Source organism: Argentina anserina, chromosome 4, assembly GCF_933775445.1.
Source record: "Argentina anserina chromosome 4, drPotAnse1.1, whole genome shotgun sequence".
Classification (NCBI taxonomy): Eukaryota; Viridiplantae; Streptophyta; class Magnoliopsida; order Rosales; family Rosaceae; genus Argentina; species Argentina anserina.
In genome coordinates, this window is record NC_065875.1 from 6708744 (window position 1) to 6729984 (window position 21241).

Consider the following 21241-nt stretch of genomic DNA (forward strand, 5'->3'; position numbering starts at 1 on the left):
CAATAAATTGCAAATTCTCATCGAAACAAATAAATAAATTGAAAATCACACTACAAAGGCCGGACCAGATTCACGACATTTAGTGTTGAGAAAAATTACTGTCATTCACACATGATTGGGACTCCAATAACTACTGCATTAGATGTTTCACAATAACTACTGCGCAGATCCAAATGCATGTGCTCAGATTTTTATTGAGATATTCAAAGATCACAGCTTTGCTCAAGTCTAATTGAAGGACAAAAGGAAAATTGATTGTAGCGAAACTCCTAACAGTCGAAAAGCTAGGCACCTGCAGTTTTTGGTCCTGTAGGTGGTTGATCATCTTGTGGTTTCATGGCTGGGAATAGAAGCACTTCTTTGATATTCTGTGAGTCTGTCAGTAACATACATAGGCGGTCAACACCCAAACCCCAGCCACCAGTAGGAGGTAACCCATAATCGAGAGCAGTACAAAATGTTTCATCCAAAGCCATGGCCTCATCATCACCTGACTGTCGGTCCTGAAACTCACATCACATATCATCAGGGAAAAGATAATGAAATACTGTCTTATAGGATAACAATCTCAACCGTTTAAGTGTACCTTCAGTTGATCAGCGAACCGTTGGCGTTGTACCACAGGGTCATTCAATTCAGTGTATGCATTGCAAACCTGGGCAGCAACATAATTTGTGAGTGTAATGAAAGGGGACAAATGGTGCCTAATGAGATATAGATCAGAAAAGTTCGCGAGCATACTTCATGTTTGTTGATAAACAACTCGAACCGTTCAGTAAGGCCAGGCTTCGATCTGTGCCACTTGGCCAACGGACTCATAATCTCTGGATGGTTAATTATAAATGCTGGATTTACACAAGTCACCTCTAAAAAGTGTCCCACAAGCTGCAATAATAAACATAAATTTTAAAGCATAAGTCAATTTTCAATACCGTAACCACTGAACCAGGAGGAGTTAATTTTCAATTATAAAAAACTCATTTACCTTGTCTAATAAACGTGCGGTTGTTTCAGGAGGGGAACACTGGATCTCAAACTTCTTACAAGCCTCCTTAAGATAAGTGTTAACTTCCACACTGGAAAGATCCTTTGGATTTATGTTCAGATTTGCCATCTTGTTTAGCTCTTCGACCATGTCGATCCTTCGGAAAGGGGGAGTGAAGTCTATCGCAATGGGTTCCTTGTCAAGCCCATTTGAATGGTACATTACTTTATATCCTCCAGTTATTTCCTTAACCACCCCTGTTATATATTTAAAATATCAGGAATAGAAGTAACCAAGTGATTTCAAGGACATGCAAAAGATGCATGGAAACACAAAGGCAGACATGAAACTATCATAACTTACCACTAAGAATTTCCTCGGTCATCGTCATCAAATCATTGTAATCAGCATAGGCCATGTAAAATTCACACGTCGTAAATTCCGGGCTGTGTGTTAAATCAATACCCTCATTTCTGAATTGCTTTCCGATCTCATATACACGGTCCAGTCCACCCACAACAAGCTGCTTGAGGTAGAGCTCAGGTGCAACGCGCATGACAAGCTTCATGTTGAGATCATTATGATAAGTGACAAACGGTCGGGCAGCCGCACCACCAGCAATCATGTTCATCATCGGAGTCTCAACCTAGTGGTGGGACAAAATAAAAGAACATGACATAAATCAAGATGACCCCAAGGTGAGGCACTATCAAGATGTCATAAGAACACAGCGACTCGGAAAGCAGGCTGATGAAACTTACCTCCATGAAATCAAGATCGTCAAGGAACTTCCTGATGTACTTGACAACCTTGGATCTGGTCTTGAATACTTGTCGAACCTCGCTAGTCATTATTAAATCCAGGTAGCGTTGTCGATAACGAGTTTCCTAGAAAGAAAATTAAGAAGGCAAGCTGTTCACAATACTGGTGGGGGAAAAAACATATATTCATCAATCAATACCTGATACAGAGTGTATGTTTCAAGATTCCTTGGAGTTCCTGGGACCCATCCACCAGCTATCTGCAGAATTGAACAGCATCATATATCCATCATGGCATTAGTCTCATTTCACCTATACTATTAATAAAGAGTGTTAATTACCCTAAACTTTCACTATAATCAATACTAGCTTTCACATTTCCCTTTATCATCATAGGACAAACCAACCATCCTCACCTCCAGATTGGCATTTTCAGGAACACCACGCTCAGGTTTCGGCCTCGGCAACATATGCAAGCAATGTGATAGCACGGTAAATGACCTCGGAAAAATACTAAGTTCCCCCCTCTTAGTTTTCCCTGCAAGTGAAAATACTAATTCAATCCTCTGTCCAGGTCCCAAAGAAAACTGCATAACAGTTCGTATGTAAAATCATACACTGGAGAGTAACTGAACAGTTATCACAAACCTGGAAACCCACTAATACCAACAAGATCACCACGCTTGACACTGGAGTGGAACCTAGAGAATTCAGATTCATCCAGCTCTGATATCCTGCGTGAAATAAATAAACATATCTTTTAGCAATATTGATATCGAAAGGAAATAAAATCTGAAGACAGGCAGTACTGATGTACTGAAAAGGTTAAGCCAAAAATGAAAAAGACACATCCAATCACGGCTGGGAACATTGGAGTAAATAACAAAACTTTTAAAACAATTAGGTGCCTAACTCTGATGTACAAGACTTCCACTTCACTCGTAAAAATTGTGAACCGAGAAAATTTGATAGGAGCCATTCCAGTTATGTACAACAATAAAACCAACATCTTCACAATCCCATGGGAACTCCCTTCTCAAAAAGGGAAAGAAGAAAAAAGCATAACAAAAGTTCACAGGTTCACATCATTGACTCATTTCACAAAAGGCCACCCCGATTTCCATGGTTGCCCACTACCACTACCACTTTGCTTTTTTTTTTTTTATTCCTTTCCTTTCCTTCAATGTGAGAGAAAGAAAGAAAGAAATCCTACAATGCTAGTGGGTGGTGCTCTCTCTCAGTAGCTACCTTGCTTTGACTAAATTTTATATCAAATAAACAACTTGGGTCTAAAATCATATTAATCCACTTTGTACAGTTTTGCGAAATAAAACATAGAAAAAGAATATGAGTTTTACCACACAAGTCCTTTATTGACGGGCCTATTACATGTTACATTATGATTGACATTATAAAATACAGCCATTAGAAAGTGATAATCGTATTCCCAGCCCCAGGGTGATTTCATTTGAAGGAAGCAAATACCTGGCATCTGCCATAACTTGGACCTTCCAACCACCAGGGGTGACATGCAAATCATAAAACAAAAGCTTTGTGCCTGACGATCTTTTGCGCAGGATTCGCCCTATTACATAGAATTAATCAAAATAACAAACATAATGGAAGCGACAGACAAACGATACCCGTCAAAAGTAAAAGTTACTATTTCTTATTACCTGCCAATGAAACAGTGATATCCTCCTTATGCTCTCCATTCTCTAGGCCTCCAAATTTTTCCAGATACTCTCGGTCAGTCATTGTAACATGGAATTTGTGAGGATATGCATTTTCTATCGAAGCAATATACTTGAGCCTGTTTTCATGATACTGCTGCAAAACATACAATGAAAGAACAAAGAGAAATATAAGGACCAAGTCATACCCAAGTGAGATCAAATACCAACAGTAAATATTAGCTGGAAAACTGAACATACCGTCGGGTCCATTTCTTCATCGTCCACGGCTGCATTTTTCCCCTTTGGCTGTGCACAGCTTGCAGCAGCCTGGTAAATAATTCAAATAGTTCATTAACGCATCATCACACAACGACATACAGCAAACTCTTGGAATAACACACACCATCACTCATTCACTGACGATGGAAATAATAACATATCATGATTAACAACACCCATCCGATTTCATTGTCCCAACCTTTCTTCACTAAACCAAACCAACAAATCACATAGTACAACAAGAAAGATGACCACCATTATAATTACTCTGATGACTACATACAACAAAACAAAACAAGTTGTGCCGAAATTCAAACAGTACACAACATTTTATCCTAAACAAGTGCTTCAACAAAAATGTATCAATTTCCCAATTCTTTTCACTGTTCTACACCGAACCGGAACTCCGAAAATTCCAGGGAAAAAATGGAGCTGTACCTGATTACCTGTAAAGCTTTCTCCTCCGCTTTGCGCAGCCGCTCCTCTTCCTTGTGCTTGGCCTTCAACTCCTTCTTTTGCGCACTGCAAACAATCAAAAACCACCGCACATATTCCAAACCAATCAAAACCAAACATCCAGACTCTAAATCGATTGAATTACAAAACGAAATGAGACGGAGAAAAAGAGAACACCTACGTTTTGCTTATTTTGTTGGTGCCTTCGCCGTCCATCGTGAAATCGGAGACGGACTTAGGTGGTTCGCCGGCGGATTTCTATTTAACAACGAGTCAACGACCACTGTCGCAGAGAGAGAGGAAAGAGTGTGTCAGAGGCTTTGACACTGACAGTTTGAGAGCTGTTTTTCTGACAGTGGAGGTTTTATAGTTGAGGTGAGTCGGGTCGGGTCGGACCTCGGGTTCTACAGAGCCAAGTATCCGACCCTTCTCATTCGTCTCTAGTCTCTAGTCTCTACCAAATCCCAAACTTGGAGGAGACTTGGAGAGCACACGTCAGTTTTAGCGCCCCAGAGTTGGCTCCCAGTTTTAAACCACGGTATTCTCAGAGTTGGTTGTCTTGCCAATACGTACATCTCCCATTTCAAAAAAAAAAATATACGTACATCTCAACATAGGAAAAGTTGGGTTGACCTGATTTTTTTTGTTGGTTACACAGGGGGGCACAAAGGCCCAAAAAAACCAAACGAAAAATACTAAGCACCAGCCCCAACTCTGGAGCTTCTAGGTCTTGTAACACTATTCAGAACTTGATCAAACCAGGAGCATACTTAATGCTATTCTTAGCTAGGGAATCCGCAGTCATATTGCACTCCCTAAAGACATGATTAATTTTAGGATTGTCCATAGAAGATAAGAGGTGGTGGCAATCAGTGATAAGAGAGCCAAGGGGATGAAGAGAAAGATCAGATCTCTGAAGAAGATTAATCAAAATGGCAGAATCTGCCTCAATCTCAATGTTGGAAATGTTAAGATCCCTGGCCAATTTCAAACCATAGTACATTCCCCAAGCTTCAGCATCAATGATAGCACCTTACCCAAATTTATCTGAAAACTAGAAATCCAATTGCCCAAATAATCTCTTATGACTCCCCCAGCACCAATCTTGCTTGAATGGCCAGATCGTGTGCCATCCACATTGATCTTAAAACAATGTTCAGGGGGTTTAACCCAAGAAAACATGTTAACACAAGTAGAAGACACTAACTTTGTGCAAAGCATTTTTCCATTCCTCAGCAGCATCAAGAATGAGTTTTCTAGGAAAACTAGGAAAAATGAAGCTAGGATAAAAAAAATCATCTTATTCCTCCATTTCCAAATGAACCAGCAAACTCCAACAAAGAAATTACACCATTTAATGCCCTCATGAGTAAGAGACTTACAGTTCATATGGCCAGCAATCCAACTGTTCCATTCCAAGGAATTAATAGAAGAAACAGCAGCAAGCAAAGATAAACAACTCCAAACAAGTTTAGCCTTGGATCAGTCTCTAAAGAGATGTAATAGAGTTTCAGCATCAGAATTGCATATAGAACAAGCGCTTGACTGCACAAAACCACGCCTAACTCTCTGAACATTAGTTAAAAATTTCTTGTGTAAAACAACAAGAACCCAGAGAAAAGTTTTCTGCTTAGGGGGTAAATCAAATTTCCATAAATATTTCCAATGAGGATCAATAGGACTATCAAAGTCAAAAATGGAACTGTAGGCAGATTTCATAGTAAAAATACCATTTGAGGTAGCAGACCAGATCTTCACATCCTTACCACAACCCTCAAAACCAGTTGGAGTATTAATCACCCTTTCTATAGTATTTTTAGGAAGACAAGTAGAGAGTATGTCAATGTTTCATCCAAACTCATCCCAAAACTCACTAACAGTAGCATTATGATTAATTGCGGCATTAGGAATAACATGATCAATAAGAGTATCAGAGAAAAGCCAAGTGCCATACCAAAACTTAATTGTTTTTCCATCACCAACACGCCATTTTAAGCCTTCTTTGAGCAAAGCTGCACCATGAGTGATACCTAGTAGTCGGAAGGAGGCAGGTAATTTTCATCAACTAAAGAACAATTTTTCAGAAATTTTTCATCTAATGGTTGTTTCTCTGTCAAGTCTGCTTACAACTCTTTGTTTGAGATAAATAGCGCCCAAAACCCTCTGTGGAGATTTGTTTGGAAGGTGAGTTGTCCTCTCAAGCTGAAAACTTTTCTTTGGTATGTGATTCACAAGAAAATTCTAACTAATGTCCAAAGAGTGAGAAGAAGATTTGCTATAAGTGCTACCTGCCCTATTTGTAACTCTGTGGATGAAAGCCTCCTTCACATTTTTAGAGACTGTCGCAGATCCAAGACCATTTGGAATGGTATGAGTCCTCTTGTTTCAATTGCTAATTTTTTTTCTCTTGATTGGAATGGCTGGTTGGCGGCTCAGCTTCACTGCCATTTAAAAATCAAGAATAACATTCGATGGTGCAATATTTTTGTCTTTGTTTGCTGGTTTATATGGAAGTGGAGAAACATGTGTGTTTTTGATTCCTCATTTATCATGTCAGTTTACACTGCTAAAATCATTTGGGATTATGCTGAAGAGTGGAGCTGCTCTCTAAGCAAGGTTAAAATGAGTTCTTTTTATAGTTATACTATGTTTTCTTGGTCTCGGCCTCCTGCTGGTTGGAATAAGTTGAATATTGATGGCACCAGAACTTCTAACTCTGGAAAAATTGGTGTTGGAGGGGTGATTAGAGATCAGCATGGGCATTGGATTCATGGATTTCAAATGAACTTGGGGATTGAGGAGATTTTAGATGCTGAGACTTGGGACTTATTTTTTTGTCTGAAACTCATTGCCAAATATTACAGTGGAAATGTGGAGATTGAGTCTGACTCTGCCATTTTTGTCCAACTTATGCAAATGGATAACACTTTTATGCATCTGCTTGGGTCTCTGCTTGCTAGTTGTGCTTCTACGATTTCCAAACTACAGAATGTGAAGCTCTCTCATATTTTTAGAGAGTGTAACATGGTTGCCGATGCCTTGGCCAAAAAAAAATATTTCTAATGAGTTGGGGCTGATTGAGTTTGCTGATCCCCTTGCACATGCTGCGCAGACTTTCTTAGACGATCTGACCAGTGTTGCTAGATGTAGGCTCACATGAGCCTGTTTTAATATTTAGTCTCTATATTTTTTGTTGCTGTGCCTTTTAGGTTCCCTTTTTTGTAACCCAAAAAAAATTCAGGGTTATTTTAGTAAATTAAGTGGAGGTCTAGTGAGCAAATGTTTATGTTCAAAAATAAAATGAAGGTGCAGAGAGAATGAGAGATCTAGTGAGCAAATATGGAGATCCCAGTAGCAACACTCTATATGTATTCACCTTATCTACAAGGATATTGCAGGTGGAAATGAATCTTCAGAGCAAAGCAGGAGTGAGGAGAAGAGTCGTTAAGCAATGTTGAAGCTGGGGATGAAGCAAGTAACTGATGTTAGCAATGTCACCATCAAGAGAACCAAAAGGGTAAGCAGCTGCTTTGTTTCTTTGCAATATATTTCGTTCCCTGTACATGTTTATCCAATGCTAGATGCTTATTTATGTTATTCCTTTACAGAATCTGTGTGTGATTTTAGAACCGGATGTGTTTATAAGTCCAAACTCAAATTCGGTAAGGATTTGTACTCTCAGCTGCAGACACAGGCTGCCCAGCAGTTGAGGATGCCTGACATGAGTCCTGTAATGGCCAAACTAGAGATTTCTGGAGCTGGTGCTGGAGCCCTTGCAGATGAAGAGGAAGAAGAGGGTGTTGAAACTGGTGTTGAACCTCAGGGACATTGATTCTGTCATGGCACAGGTTGGTGCATCAAGGAGCAAGGCAGTCGAGGCTCCCAAGACTCAGATGGGATATTGTCAGTGCTATCATGGACCTCACCACTTAATGTGGTTGGATTAGTATACTGCTCATAGACAAAACTCCAGTGCAAATGGATGCATTTTTACGACGATCTAATTACGCTTGAGATCCTAAACTTGTTTATCTAAAAAATTAAAAACTAGTTATGACTGAGAGAAACTGTTATTTTACAAGTCTTTGGTCTTCTTCTTACTCATCTCTCTCCCAAGCTCCTAACAGTGGCTTCTTTTTCCTACTCTTCATCACCACTTTTTGTTTGATCACGTATCACATGCAAAGCTCTCAAGTCCTGATATTCACTTTGTTCAGGGACAATCTCCAGCATTTGGTTGTAACGTTAAAAGGACATTAAACTTTGGTCGCTACAATGTATTGAATTTCGCTTTCAACCCCATGAATGCACCAATGAACGCTGCTCATGATTAGCAAAATGAGGAGGATCTTTAGAAGGTCTCAGAAAAAGTATCAATGGAAGACCCGTATACTGGAGGAGGATGTGCCTTTTAATAGTCAAAATCGAACAGGTCTAGACACTCTTTTCCCCTCTTGTTGTGTGAGACATATATGAACCTCTACTCTTTCTGAGTCGCTCATGAAATGAAATATAGAATCCAAGAAAAATCCTCTGACCCAGTGGATTCGGGGTTGAGGTCTCTCACTTAGTTTCAGTGTATCAATGAATATAAGGATTGATGTCCCTGTCTGCACTAATAAAATGATTCTACCTTACATTGCAGTAGAATAACCTTCTAGTTTTTCGGCCAATTACAAGTAATCTCAAAAAACAACTTGTATCTTCCTCATCGAACAAGTGGTATAAGTAGATACTCAGCATAAAAGAGCTGCAGGAAGATCGAAATATTGGATTAACGAAAAGTTTACTCATGGAAATCAGGTGCATATGATCTATAACATTAACTACTAACATTAACTAACTGGCATACTCCAACAAACAAGGCTCAAGCATATTAAAATCACAGTTGGCTTAATATGGATGTAAGTTTTAAGTCTTTCGTGTTTGAAAACAGTTTGATGTCTTGAGGAAGAAAAAATAACTACAAAGAATAGTAGGAATAGTAAAGTGAGCAACTGAAGTGGTGAGCATCTGTAATAAGAGCTTAACAGAAAATAGTTTTAACATGTACATTATCAAGATGTTACTCTTGGGTCGACTAATTTGAACAAAAAAGAGAAAACAAAAAGTAGCTGAGATGGGCATTTACCTTCCAAATAAACATGTAGAAGGTCGTTATTGCAGCTTTGCTGGTGAGATCTACAGATTTTGCTCGGCTCCAGAGTATCAAAGCCAAAATTGCATGTCCCAAAACCTAAACATGGATAAACAGAAAAAGTCAAGATGCCTATACTTTGTTGAGATTGTTCAGTTCTTAAGTAGACTAGTACTTGAACATATATAAAAAGAAGACTATAGGTTGAATGGATTATGAAAATCGGATCAAGCTTCCCCAGTATCATCAATTTAATCTCAGATTTTAATAGTATCACTGATTCCATGTAAAACCAATCATATCAATATTTCAAAAAGCATTAACCCTATATATGTATAAAGAAGTTGAATACAAAAAACAGTATATTGACTGGTTGTACTTTACAGTGTAAGCATTTGTGAGGAAGCTAATTAGGTTAAACAGAATAAACCCAAAAGTTATCAAATTGGGTAAACAATGAACTGACCCATTAAAAAAATTTATCAAGTTGTAATATCGCTAGATTAACATTTAGACTATAACTGTAAGCCCTACCGTGATGCATTTGCTCAACATGAAGGAGGATGATGCTCCAACTAAAATGGCAACACCATAAGCCATTTGAAGTAGCCATATACATATCCAAAATACCTGACCCAAAATAGCAATAAGAAATAACACTGAAAAGCAAATAGTAGAATATCAATTTGTGGAACATAATTAAGTTTAGTAAAAGGTTACCCGCTCTTGTCCCAGACGTACTGTAAAGGACCGGATGCCAAAGATCTTATCTCCATCAATATCAGGGATATCCTACATAAGTCGGTACATATTTAACATTAATCTCAATCCTTTGTGTAGGAACTGCCTGAATTAAATTAAGACGAACCAACAATGAACAAAACAAGTATACAACTTTGATGTAAAATCACTACTGTTCCTCTTCAAACGAAAGAAAAGGAAAAGGAGAAGCATTTACCTTAAATAATGCAATAACAACAGAGAAGAAACTCATAAATGCAGTTGCGAAGATAAGTGGCCTCGAGAAGGCAACCGGTCTTTTGTACACATGAGTCTGAAATCGAAACGTAAATTAGTACAAAAGAATGATAATTTGCTCCAATTATACTAGAATCTGTATGAACAACTCTTCATTTTTCACCCTGATGCCTCTGCCAGAAGTCGACTCTGTTACTTTCTCATGTTGCACATTTGAAAAAAATGAATCATGACGGTTTATGTGTTGATACTGGTGTGTGTTTTTTTCCTCCCCATAACTGCTCTCCCAGAACTTATCCATTCCATCTAAGCATGGATATATCCCTAATTAAATTTTTTTTATGTATCCCAAAGAAATGATGTGTGTGCATGCAGATTGTATTTCCCAAGCACTGCATCAGGAACTGACAATTATTATTCAGAGATATCAAAACTGATAATTTTCCAATGATGTTATATAGGCTACGTCTTGCAACAACCTCCCACACATAAAAAAGTATGGTTTGGATAAAGTACTGCCAAAGAGAGAAAGTGGAAGTAAGATAGATTAGAATCCAACGTAACAAACCTGCATGTGCAGGAAAAAAGCAAGTTGAACTATCACTGCTCGAACAGCTAGAATGCACATTGCTGCAACCACAGCAGACCTCTTCCATCTCAGTAGTGGCACCTGAATAAATAAGAGTAATAGACCATGTTACGACACAATTGTTTAACTTTATCACATAACATCAACATATTAATCATCAAGTTTTATCTAAAAGAAAAGGCAGATAATACAGCCATGTATGAAACTGAGGTTACGTATATTTAAACCATATGCAAACATATGTGCATTTAAACTCCTGAAAACTACATACATATGCTGTAGGTTATGCAGTAGCATGCACATGTCGGCATGAGGATGATCGATTTGGTCAACTAGTCACTTGGACTCTTGGAGATAAGTTTATAGAGATGGGCAGTAAAATATCCCGACAAAGGGTTTATGCACATGCATCTGTATGTAAACATTAGCATGAAATCTTGCACTCATTCCCCCCCCCCCCCCCCCCAAATTGTATTTCTTGTCAGGGATATGTTTTTGGGTCAGTCTCACTTAACAGTTCCAGCTACTGAATTGAGGTCATCTGTATGCGAAGGTAATATTCTTTGATTCAAAATTCAGTCATCTGATTGTTACTAATGAATTCATGTAACCTTTAAGCATTCAATATGCAGCTATCGGAGGTCTCTAATATTGAAGACAACTTACATTGATTGAATAAGCAGTTCCAAGTACAAAACTGATGAAAAGGGCCCACAACAATGGCCATGAACCAACAATCCATCCCAGCCAAAAACTCTGGTAAAAACGAATAAATTTGATTAGAAAACATTGCCTAAATTATTGACATGGTATACTATCTGAAGAAATTAACTTCAAAATAAATAAATAAAATTAGTCAGGTGGTACAGATAGTCAGCATTCAACATGTAGCACCACTTATTCAAATTATGAGTTATCCGCCTAAATTGTTTAGTATTAGTCAGAATTATGGTGAACTATGTTTCCTTCAAGCATATCTTGCCTGTCAATGATTTGCATGCTGCCTAAAAAGTTGTAATAATTTGAGAAACAGACTTGAAGAAAAAACCTCATAGGTTATATATATCTTAACCCAGATGACTTTAAATATGCCCTTCCTCTATAGCAAACTTCAAGTGAGGAGCAGCAAAAATCAGGGATTTAAATCTACAATCAAGGGGAGAGACAGAGAGAGAGAGAGGTTTTAAATAGCTTTTGGTTTTCATTTCTAATATCATCTTTTATCTCTCACTTGTTCCAAACTTTGCTGATCTTTGTCTCACCACGCTCTTTCTCTTCTACAGTAAATAACAAAAACAAAGCCAGATGTTTCTTGAGGGGCTCTACACAAGCATAATACTTAGATGAGTATATGCTTTGACAATGCTTATCCATACCAGAATCACGAAAGAAGTCACAATCATGATGCCAGTCACCACCGAATATTCCCCTGATGCTAATGGAAGATAAGGCTTGTTCACCTGCAATAAAACGTGACCAGATTATCATTTAGAGAATCCAATTATGTAGATATATTTGGTGACGCCTTCCAAGAACAATATAGGGCAACAAACAAAGAAATCTGCCTCGATAGCTCTAAAAAAACATACTGTCTACTGGAATGCCAAGCTGAAATTTCTCCAACCAAATGTTTTTAAGCAATGCAATGCAGTGCAATGTCACAGGTAAAATTTCAAACCTACCTTGTCTATATCAATGTCAGACAACTGATTTAAACCGACAATGTAAATATTCATGAAGAGAGCAGCAACTACAGCCTGAAAATAAAACAATAAATTTGTAAAAATACAGCCATATGATAACAACGTAATGATTTAAACTTAGCAAGATATCGGTATCACCTCCAGCAACCCACTGAAAAATAAGGGGGAAAAATCTGATAGATTCTTGACTGCAAGGAGAGAAACAGAAACTATGCTCAATGCCTGTACAAAGGAAAACATAAGTGAGCTCTCTATACATTGACCAGAAAATAATTAAAGCATATGTCTAAAAAAAATTCTTGACCGACTGTTATTCACCAGTATATTTCATGCATCAATTCGTAATTATTGCATTACCAGAAATGATGATAATTACAATGATACTGTCAGAAAACTTAACTGTGCCAATAACTGTGTGCGGCCTTGAAAACCGGTAAAAAGCATCTGTTGCATTTTTGATAGTGCCCCAGACGTTTTTTGCATTATAAGCTCCAGATTCAGAATCTAAAGGGTGACCAGCAGTTGCATTCACCAGGAACTTTTTATGGGTCCTGTAGGATGTAGAACCTTCCCTAGTGCCTAAGTTATGATGCCTTAAATGCTGTTGCGGATGCTGAGGCCCAACAGCACAGTATCTTTGTAGGATGTCCCATTCTCTGCACCTTGAAACTCTAACTGCAGTATATGAACCTATACACACAAAAGTTGGGGTGATGATATGTACCAAATACCAAAACCAACGAGTAAAATGCATTTACATAGTAGTATAAGTCCTTAAACTACAACTCAGTCAGTCTCTCTAAGCTTAAAGTCTATATTGCACAGTGCTTGTGTGAATTCTTGCACAAAGGAACTTTCTATTGCTCAAAAATTCAAAAAAAAGGCAGCAATAGACATTCTGATGAGATATCAAACCTGAAAAGCAAATTTTCTTGTGATTCTCCCTTCTCCAACTGTTCCCACCTACAAGTATTCATCGTGCATCAGAAACATACCAAGATTTCAGTCATCAGAAACTCTATGTTGCAGGAAATGAACACTAAAAACCAAATTCAAAATATAATATTGGAAAAAGCACAGTCAACCGAACCAGTTACAGTACAGAAACATAGAGTAAAGAAGGAAAAACCCCTATTACATGAGAAAACAGAGAAACTCAGATCAACAATAATAATCTTCGGTCACTCAGCTCACCATGAACACTAAAAAGAAAGAAACTTTAAACACATGAAAAAACAAAATATTCCCAATAGAGCATAAACAATTGAACCAAACCAAATGACCGAAACCCAAAACCCAATGCATGGTTCATTTCCAGCATTGGAATCATCTAAACCCATCAGACCCCAAACATTCAACGCCAGAAATTAACAACAGCACTTAATCAAGAAACAGCGAATCAGTGCATCTTCATAAAAGTGAACTGAAAACCAAGTACCTAAACAAGCTTTTGGGAAGGACCCAAGAAGCGCATAATCCATAGCTTCAGCCAAGAAAACGATGCTCTTTCAGTCCAACTATGAGCAATAGAACCAGTGATTCACCGAGTCCAAAGACTGAGAGGGTGCTTAAATAATTAGAAACAAAATTGAATAATTAGCCAAATTTGAAAAAACAGGGCTTGTGCGTCACAGACCAACAGATGTCTTGTAATGGAAAATACTGTACACACGATGTGGCAGAAGGGTTCAGTTGAGTTCAGAGAAACTGTTGAGTCACTGACACCTCAGACCCGTGTTCAATTCTGACATTATTTAAACGGTGTACTCCGACCTCACCAAAGATATCTGGTAAAACTAGGGGCGGGCACGGACGGATTCGGACACGATGAAACTAATCTCACGTCGCGTCTCACTTATTAATATTTGTGTTTTTAAAAATTCGTCTCACCCGGAATCGGGATGAGATCAAACATATCACACTTTCTCGGATTTTAAATAATAAATACTTAATTTACTATTAATAAAAATTTAGTATCAATTATTGTAATAGAAAAAACATATAATTGTTCTAAATATTCTTCATCATCTACTTCGATACTATGAGTTTAATTATTATAAAATTAAATTAATCATTCAAATTATAACGTTATAGATATTGTACATAAAAATTCTAGTGTTATCATACAAGAGAAATATATATAAATATATATTGTATATAAGATTATATAGGTTTTGATTGCTAAGTTCATAGAAATTTGCAATATACAAATTGTCTTTATTTATATCGTATAACTCGAACTATATATTAATGAAAAAATTAACCGGGATTGGTTTATCTTTAAGAAATTAACCAAGGTCCAAGATTCATTCTTTGAAGTTAGTCATTTCCTTATCAAATGCATCTAAGATGTTCTCATAAATTATAAATATATGATTATGATGAAATATTTGATGGTTAAAATTCAAATGAAATTTAAAACGAGACTAAACAAAGCAGGATAGAAATTATTCGTCCACACGTCTCGTCCCACTATTATGAAACGGGACGAGATCGGAATTTCAGCTTTTTATGCCCACCACTCGGTAAAACAACAAAAGTTGCATACTGGTACAGTGTCCCCACCCTGATGCTTTTATATTCAGAAAAGAAATGAAGTAGAAAATAATTTGTTGATTTACCTCATTGGAATGAAACTTGTAGAAAAACCTCATGAAGCCAATGGTCCTCTTCTATAGCAAGAGTTGAGAATTTTATGCAAATATGAAGATAGATGGTTGATAAGCTCTTAATTGTAATAATGATACCCACCTTCATGACTACCGAAATTTGAATGGAAATTCTAGTTGTATATTTAGATATCTTGGTGTTCTTTATTTTTTATATTATAAGTCAATGCATTACTAGTGGGAGCTTCAAGAGTTAGAGTTGCTTGTCGATAAAAGAGTTAAAGAGTTGTGATCAAAGACGTAACTAGTTTTGTATCAAAAAAAAAAAAGACGTAACTAGTTCCTGACGAGTCATGTCTGCTTAATTGGTTCTAATCATAGGTTGATTTCATTGTATAAGCATCTAGTAAGAGTTTCAAGAGAAAACATAACTTTTTTTTTTTTCATTTGATGACTTCAAGGCATAATTAGTTCACAATCGGTGATCTCACAGCAACTCCAATATAAAAGAGTCAAGTGACAAATAACAGTCCCAACGATTATTTTTAACAATGGAGGTGAGTGGCCTGGAAATGCAGGTGCATGATGAGGGTATTCCGATTATGGCCACTGAGATGCCGAGTAGTGCAACGGTGATTGGCTCGGCCCTAGTTGTCCCATCAGCAGAATCAGCATGCAAAGGTGGTGACCCTAATCACTTTGGTGATACACATATTTAGCTAGATATTGTGGGTCCCACTGATTTCAAATCAGTGCACTGATTTCTTCTTGGGAAATTTTATGGTGCAGCGCTGCACGTGTGTAGCGTTGCATGCGTGCAGCGCCTCTAATCCACCATTCATACATCACACGGACCACACGTGCATTTTAAGACACATTCTATCCACCGTCGGATTCGGTATGTATGGTATGCAGCGCTGCACCATAGACGAATCCATTCTTTCTTTGGTGAATTACTTGAAGAGATTGGCCACGTATGAGCTCTGTCGCTCGTGGAAGAAGTATATTTAGTCCAATATATACTCTTTCGATTGAAGAAAATATGTTGATTGTGGTGCATAATGAGAAGTTGTGGGTGTCCCCGAAGACTAATTGTAAACCTGGTCATCCTAAAGGTAGTACGAAGCCTAAGGTAGCCCGAAAGTTAGCGATGGAGGCTTCAGACAACACTGAGGCTAATTCTTCGACTAGGAATATGGCTGCTAAAAGAAGAAGACTAAAGTTTCGATACCAAAGGTGGTCTCTAAGCCTGAGACACCAATAGAGCCTCCGACAACTAAGTGTGTGGGACTAATTGAGCATGTGACTCCTATGGAGGCTGCGCATGAATCAAGGATAGAGACTCATATTTCTCCCCATGTTGAAAAGATAGTTTTAATCTAAGAGCAAGTCCAAGATGCATCATTTTACTCTTTTGTCTACATTAGTTTAGACTTATTATCTAGAACGCTTTAAACAATTTTGAAAATGTAAGTGAGTTATGGTCATATAGTTAGTTTTGTCTAGACTTTAGAGTCAAGTGATAGCTCATTTTTTGGGCCTCTAGGAGTGTGCTATCTTGATAATTCTTACTAAATAATATTGATTGACTTTTTAATTCAAAAGAAAAAAATAGAATATGCAAGTGGGCTAATTTGATATATTCTTTATTGTTTAGTGAACAAATCATAAACTCATAACATTTAAGACTGGCTTTACCAAATGTGTTCATGGTAGTGTAGGGCTGGACAATCTCTAAAATTAGAGTTAACAAATTTTATGGCCAAACTAGGTAAAGATTTAATTATCACCCGCCCATTAGGGTCGGGCTGTATTTGGCTCGGTTGACCACACATTAATGTATTCTTTGCTTTACGGGTTTAAGTTTCGAGTTTCACCCCAATGTAAATCTCACTATAAGAAGCCTACTCGTTTCTCTCTGGCCATGTAGGGTTTGACCGTTTGACCATGGTGGTTGGAAATTCAGATTGAAAGATTGGCTCATCATACATGGTTTCCTGAATTTGTTTCGATAAATGGAGTTGGTAAATCCGTAATGATTTTAGTTTGTTATTGGGGAATAGCTGTGAACATCTCGACCTTGGTCTCAAGCCATATATAAATTGGTTGGATGCGTGACCATGGAGGATGGTTTGCGTTGCCCCGAACGCGGTGGTGATCCAATAGTGGTGATGGTGTGGTGGGGGACTTGTGGACTTCTTTACCCTCCTAGATGTCGTGGTTATAATGTAAAGATGAGCTTAGTTTGAGCCTAGATTGATTTATCTTTAATTTCCTAAGTTCTATTAAAAACTTTTATTATACAATAATAAGCTGCATTAGAGCGACATCATTTATATAATTAATAATTCCATACCTTTGTTTAGTAGGGCTCGGCTTGGTGGGCTTTGTCCCGTTTTATGCACTTAACATGCCTTGTTTTCCAAATTATTGACAGAATTAAATGAAGTGTTGCTAGATTTATTCATTGGTTAACATCATAATTAGAATTCTGCTATCTTGATACTTATGCTTTGTGATTGTATTCGAGTCATCCTACTATTAAAATTCACTTTTATGCCAAAACTCAAAACTGATGGAGTAAGCATTCGAGCGCTCTTCAGTCTTCAGTCTTCACTAATTGGGGCATGTTCGAAAACATGAATCGCATAGGGACTCTAGATATTAATTTGAGACATTCTCATAATGCTTTTTGTAATATGGAATTTAAACTCAATATCATCTCATATTTGGTAATTTCACTAATTAAGACTTAAACACAACTACACAAACTTTTTTGTCCTACATAATGTCGCACTTAAGTCTATGATATTACGTCATTGGAGGAGCTAAAATTATATTTTTTTTCTTCAGATTTTAAAATATTGTTTTAATAGATTTTAGAGAGCAATGGGAGGTAGATTTGATCTACAAAAGTACAAAACACTTCATAAAATTGTAACATAAACCTTTGTTTATAAAACCCAATCTTTTTGCCCATACCATCTTCCAATAGAGGCCAGTCATCTCCCCCAATCTCTCTCTCAGTTTTACATAATCAATCTAACCCAACACCAGCTTCAATAAAAACCAATCATCTCCCACACTCCCTCACTCCCTCAAAAGTACCACAATGCTTCCCCCAGTTATCCAAATCCAATCTTCTTTACTTCTCTAGCTTTCACCAAAAACCCAGAACCCCAAACTCCCTCTCTTACAATGGAAGGCACTCTCTTCCCAACTAGACCAGTCCTTCCAATTCAAACCAGCAGACCAGTACAACCCAGCCCTCCAGTCAAATTCAATGCAACCACTCTGCCACCTCTCCCCCAAACCCCATCTTCATTCCCTATAGACTCTCTTCTCCAACACCTCCTCAACATCTCTTCACCTCCCAACACTCCCCACAACCTTAAACCCTTAAACTCACCACACCAAACCAATGGCACTTTTCCTTCTCTTCACATTTCAGCCGGTTCGACTCCGAAAAAACAGCAAGAGTTCAAGAGACCCACTTCGGTTCTGGTCCCGAGTTTCGAGGACAAGGCCAGAACTGATGATGGGGTCATTGACTTCTTGACTATAAAGGGTAAGATGATGTTCAATTCCATTGTAGAGTCGCCTTTGCATTGTGTTAGTGAGTTGTGTGATTCTGCTAAGTTTGAGTTGCTTGAAGTTGATTTGATTAGTCTGTTGAAAGCATTGGATCTTTCTGGCCATTGGGAAAGAGCCCTTTTGGTGTTTGAATGGATTATGCTCAACTTGACTGCCGAAAATTTGAAACTTGATAAGCAGATTATTGAACTAATAGTTAGAATTTTGGGTAGAGAATCACAGCATACTATTGCTTCTAAGCTGTTTGATGTGATTCCCATAGAGCAGTACTCGCTGGATGTTCGAGCTTATACTACTGTCATTCATGCATATTCTCGCACTGGCAAGTACGATAGGGCCATTGACTTGTTTGAGAAATTGATGGAGATGGGTCTGTCGCCGACTTTGGTTACTTACAATGTAATGCTTGATGTTTATGGGAAGAAGGGTCGGTCTTGGAATAAAATTCTGGGCCTGTTGGATGAGATGAAGAGCAAAGGAATGGAATTTGATGATTTTACTTGTAGTACGGTGATATCTGCTTGTGGAAGGGAGGGTTTGTTGGATGAGGCAAAGGAGTTTTTTGCCGGATTGAAGTCGCAAGGGTATGTACCGGGAACAGTTACCTATAATTCTTTGCTACAAGTTTTTGGCAAGGCGGGGGTGTTTATGGAGGCATTGAGCATATTGAAAGAAATGGAAGATAACAACTGCCCACCTGATGCTGTTACTTATAATGAGCTTGTGGCAGCTTATGTGAGGGCAGGATTCGCCGAGGAAGGTTCATCTGTGTTAAAAACAATGACCCAAAAAGGAACTATGCCAAATGCTGTTACATACACTACCGTTATAAATGCATATGGCAGAGCAGGGAAGGAGGAAGAAGCTCTGAGATTGTTCAACCAAATGAAGGAGACTGGCTGTGTTCCTAATGTTTGTACCTACAATGCTGTCCTTGCAATGCTTGGAAAGAAGTCACGGCCAGAGGAGATGATAAAAATACTTTGTGATATGAAGTTGAGTGGATGTGCACCTAACCGGATTACGTGGAATACAATGCTTGCCATGTGTGGTGATAAGGGCAAGCACAAGTATGTAAATCAGGTGCTTCGAGAAATGAAGAATTGTGGTTTTGAGCCTGACAGAGACACCTTCAATACCTTGATCAGTGCATATGGGCGGTGTGGATCAGATATAGATGCTGCGCAGATGCATGATGAGATGATTAGAGCTGGATTTACTCCATGTATTTCAACTTACAATGCACTTCTAAATGCTCTGGCTCGGCGAGGGGACTGGAAAGCGGCAGAATCTGTTATTTTAGACATGAAGAATAAGGGTTTTAAGCCTAATCAAACCTCATATTCATTGATGATCAACTGCCATGCAAAGGGAGGGAATGTGAGGGGGATAGAGAGAATTGAGAAAGAAATCTATGACGGTCATATTTTTCCGAGCTGGATTCTTTTGAGAACACTTGTTCTTGCAAACTTCAAGTGTAGAGCACTGAGGGGTATGGAGAGGGCATTCCAGCAATTGCAGATTAATGGCTATAAACCTGATTTGGTCCTTTTCAATTCTATGCTTTCCATTTATGCTCGAAAGAACATGTATGACCGGGCCAATGACATGCTGCATATGATTCGTGAAAATGACCTTCAGCCAGATCTTGTTACGTACAATAGCTTGATGGACATGTATGCCAGAAAGGGAGAGTGTTGGAAAGCAGAAGAAATTCTCTTGTCCTTGCAAAAATCTGGTGGGAAACCAGACCTTGTTTCTTATAACACTGTCATCAAAGGGTTTTGCAGGCAAGGGCACATGCAAGAGGCTATAAGAATTCTCTCTGAGATGACAGCTAGAGGGATCCGACCGTGTATATTTACCTACAATACTTTTGTGACTGGCTATTCAGGGCGAGGAATGTTCTCAGAAGTAGGTGAAGTGCTTAGCTATATGACTCAGAACAACTGCAAACCTAATGAGTTAACCTACAAGATTGTGGTGGATGGTTATTGTAAAGCAAGGAAGTTTGAAGAAGCTATGGACTTTCTGTCAAAGATCAAGGAGATTGATAGTTCCTTTGATGATGAATATGTTGAAAGACTTTCTTCTCGCATCAGGGGAAATTGGGAAGCATTGGAGAACTTAAGTAATCCAGGTTACTGATCGCAGTACAGGACTTTGGCAGTCATCTTTCATACATCAAAGTAATACCCGAGAATTTTGGAAACACCTTAGTCTGTAGGGTTTGAAAGTACTTGTGTAAATTTGTAACTATATTTTTCCCTACAAGGGTTGGTACTTTGCAGTCAGGGTAAAGTTTGCTGTGCATTACAGTGTCAGAACTTTGAGCAGGTAACTGTAATTTTTCCTCGGGCGCTGTATTCGCTGTTTTATAGAGTTTTATCTGGAAACTATTTTGCATATGTAATAGAAAAGGCTGCCTTTATTTCTTTGTACATGATTCCTTTTTATTTTGCGACAGGATCAAT

General features: G+C 38.1%; 4 protein-coding genes across 4 annotated transcripts; 1 reads left to right on the forward strand and 3 right to left on the reverse strand.

The window, feature by feature from the left end:
• Positions 1-166: 166 nt before the first annotated feature.
• On the reverse strand, positions 167-4580 carry LOC126790305 (lysine--tRNA ligase-like). The gene is made up of 14 exons (XM_050516496.1): positions 4339-4580; positions 4148-4223; positions 3681-3749; positions 3423-3576; positions 3232-3331; positions 2395-2480; positions 2163-2284; positions 1947-2006; positions 1747-1872; positions 1349-1631; positions 986-1242; positions 742-885; positions 587-655; positions 167-503 (listed from the first exon to the last, which is right to left on the reverse strand). Exons 1-14 carry the CDS (start codon positions 4371-4373, stop codon positions 285-287), a joined length of 1800 nt encoding a protein of 599 aa, XP_050372453.1. The 5' UTR covers positions 4374-4580; the 3' UTR covers positions 167-284.
• Positions 4581-4899: 319 nt separating this feature from the next.
• On the reverse strand, positions 4900-5399 carry LOC126792100 (uncharacterized). The gene is made up of 2 exons (XM_050518589.1): positions 5258-5399; positions 4900-5168 (listed from the first exon to the last, which is right to left on the reverse strand). Exons 1-2 carry the CDS (start codon positions 5397-5399, stop codon positions 4900-4902), a joined length of 411 nt encoding a protein of 136 aa, XP_050374546.1.
• A 3340-nt stretch (positions 5400-8739) lies between these two features.
• On the reverse strand, positions 8740-14308 carry LOC126790631 (homogentisate phytyltransferase 1, chloroplastic). Its single transcript, XM_050516952.1, has 14 exons — positions 14201-14308; positions 14003-14120; positions 13480-13527; positions 12965-13254; positions 12703-12786; positions 12544-12618; positions 12238-12321; positions 11528-11617; positions 10841-10942; positions 10253-10348; positions 10015-10086; positions 9829-9924; positions 9289-9393; positions 8740-8907 (listed from the first exon to the last, which is right to left on the reverse strand). Exons 2-14 carry the CDS (start codon positions 14043-14045, stop codon positions 8866-8868), a joined length of 1227 nt encoding a protein of 408 aa, XP_050372909.1. The 5' UTR covers positions 14046-14120; positions 14201-14308; the 3' UTR covers positions 8740-8865.
• Positions 14309-18215: 3907 nt separating this feature from the next.
• LOC126790746 (pentatricopeptide repeat-containing protein At2g18940, chloroplastic) lies at positions 18216-21238 on the forward strand. The gene has a single exon (XM_050517089.1). It carries the CDS (start codon positions 18372-18374, stop codon positions 20913-20915), a length of 2544 nt encoding a protein of 847 aa, XP_050373046.1. The 5' UTR covers positions 18216-18371; the 3' UTR covers positions 20916-21238.
• The last annotated feature ends 3 nt before the right edge of the window (positions 21239-21241 follow it).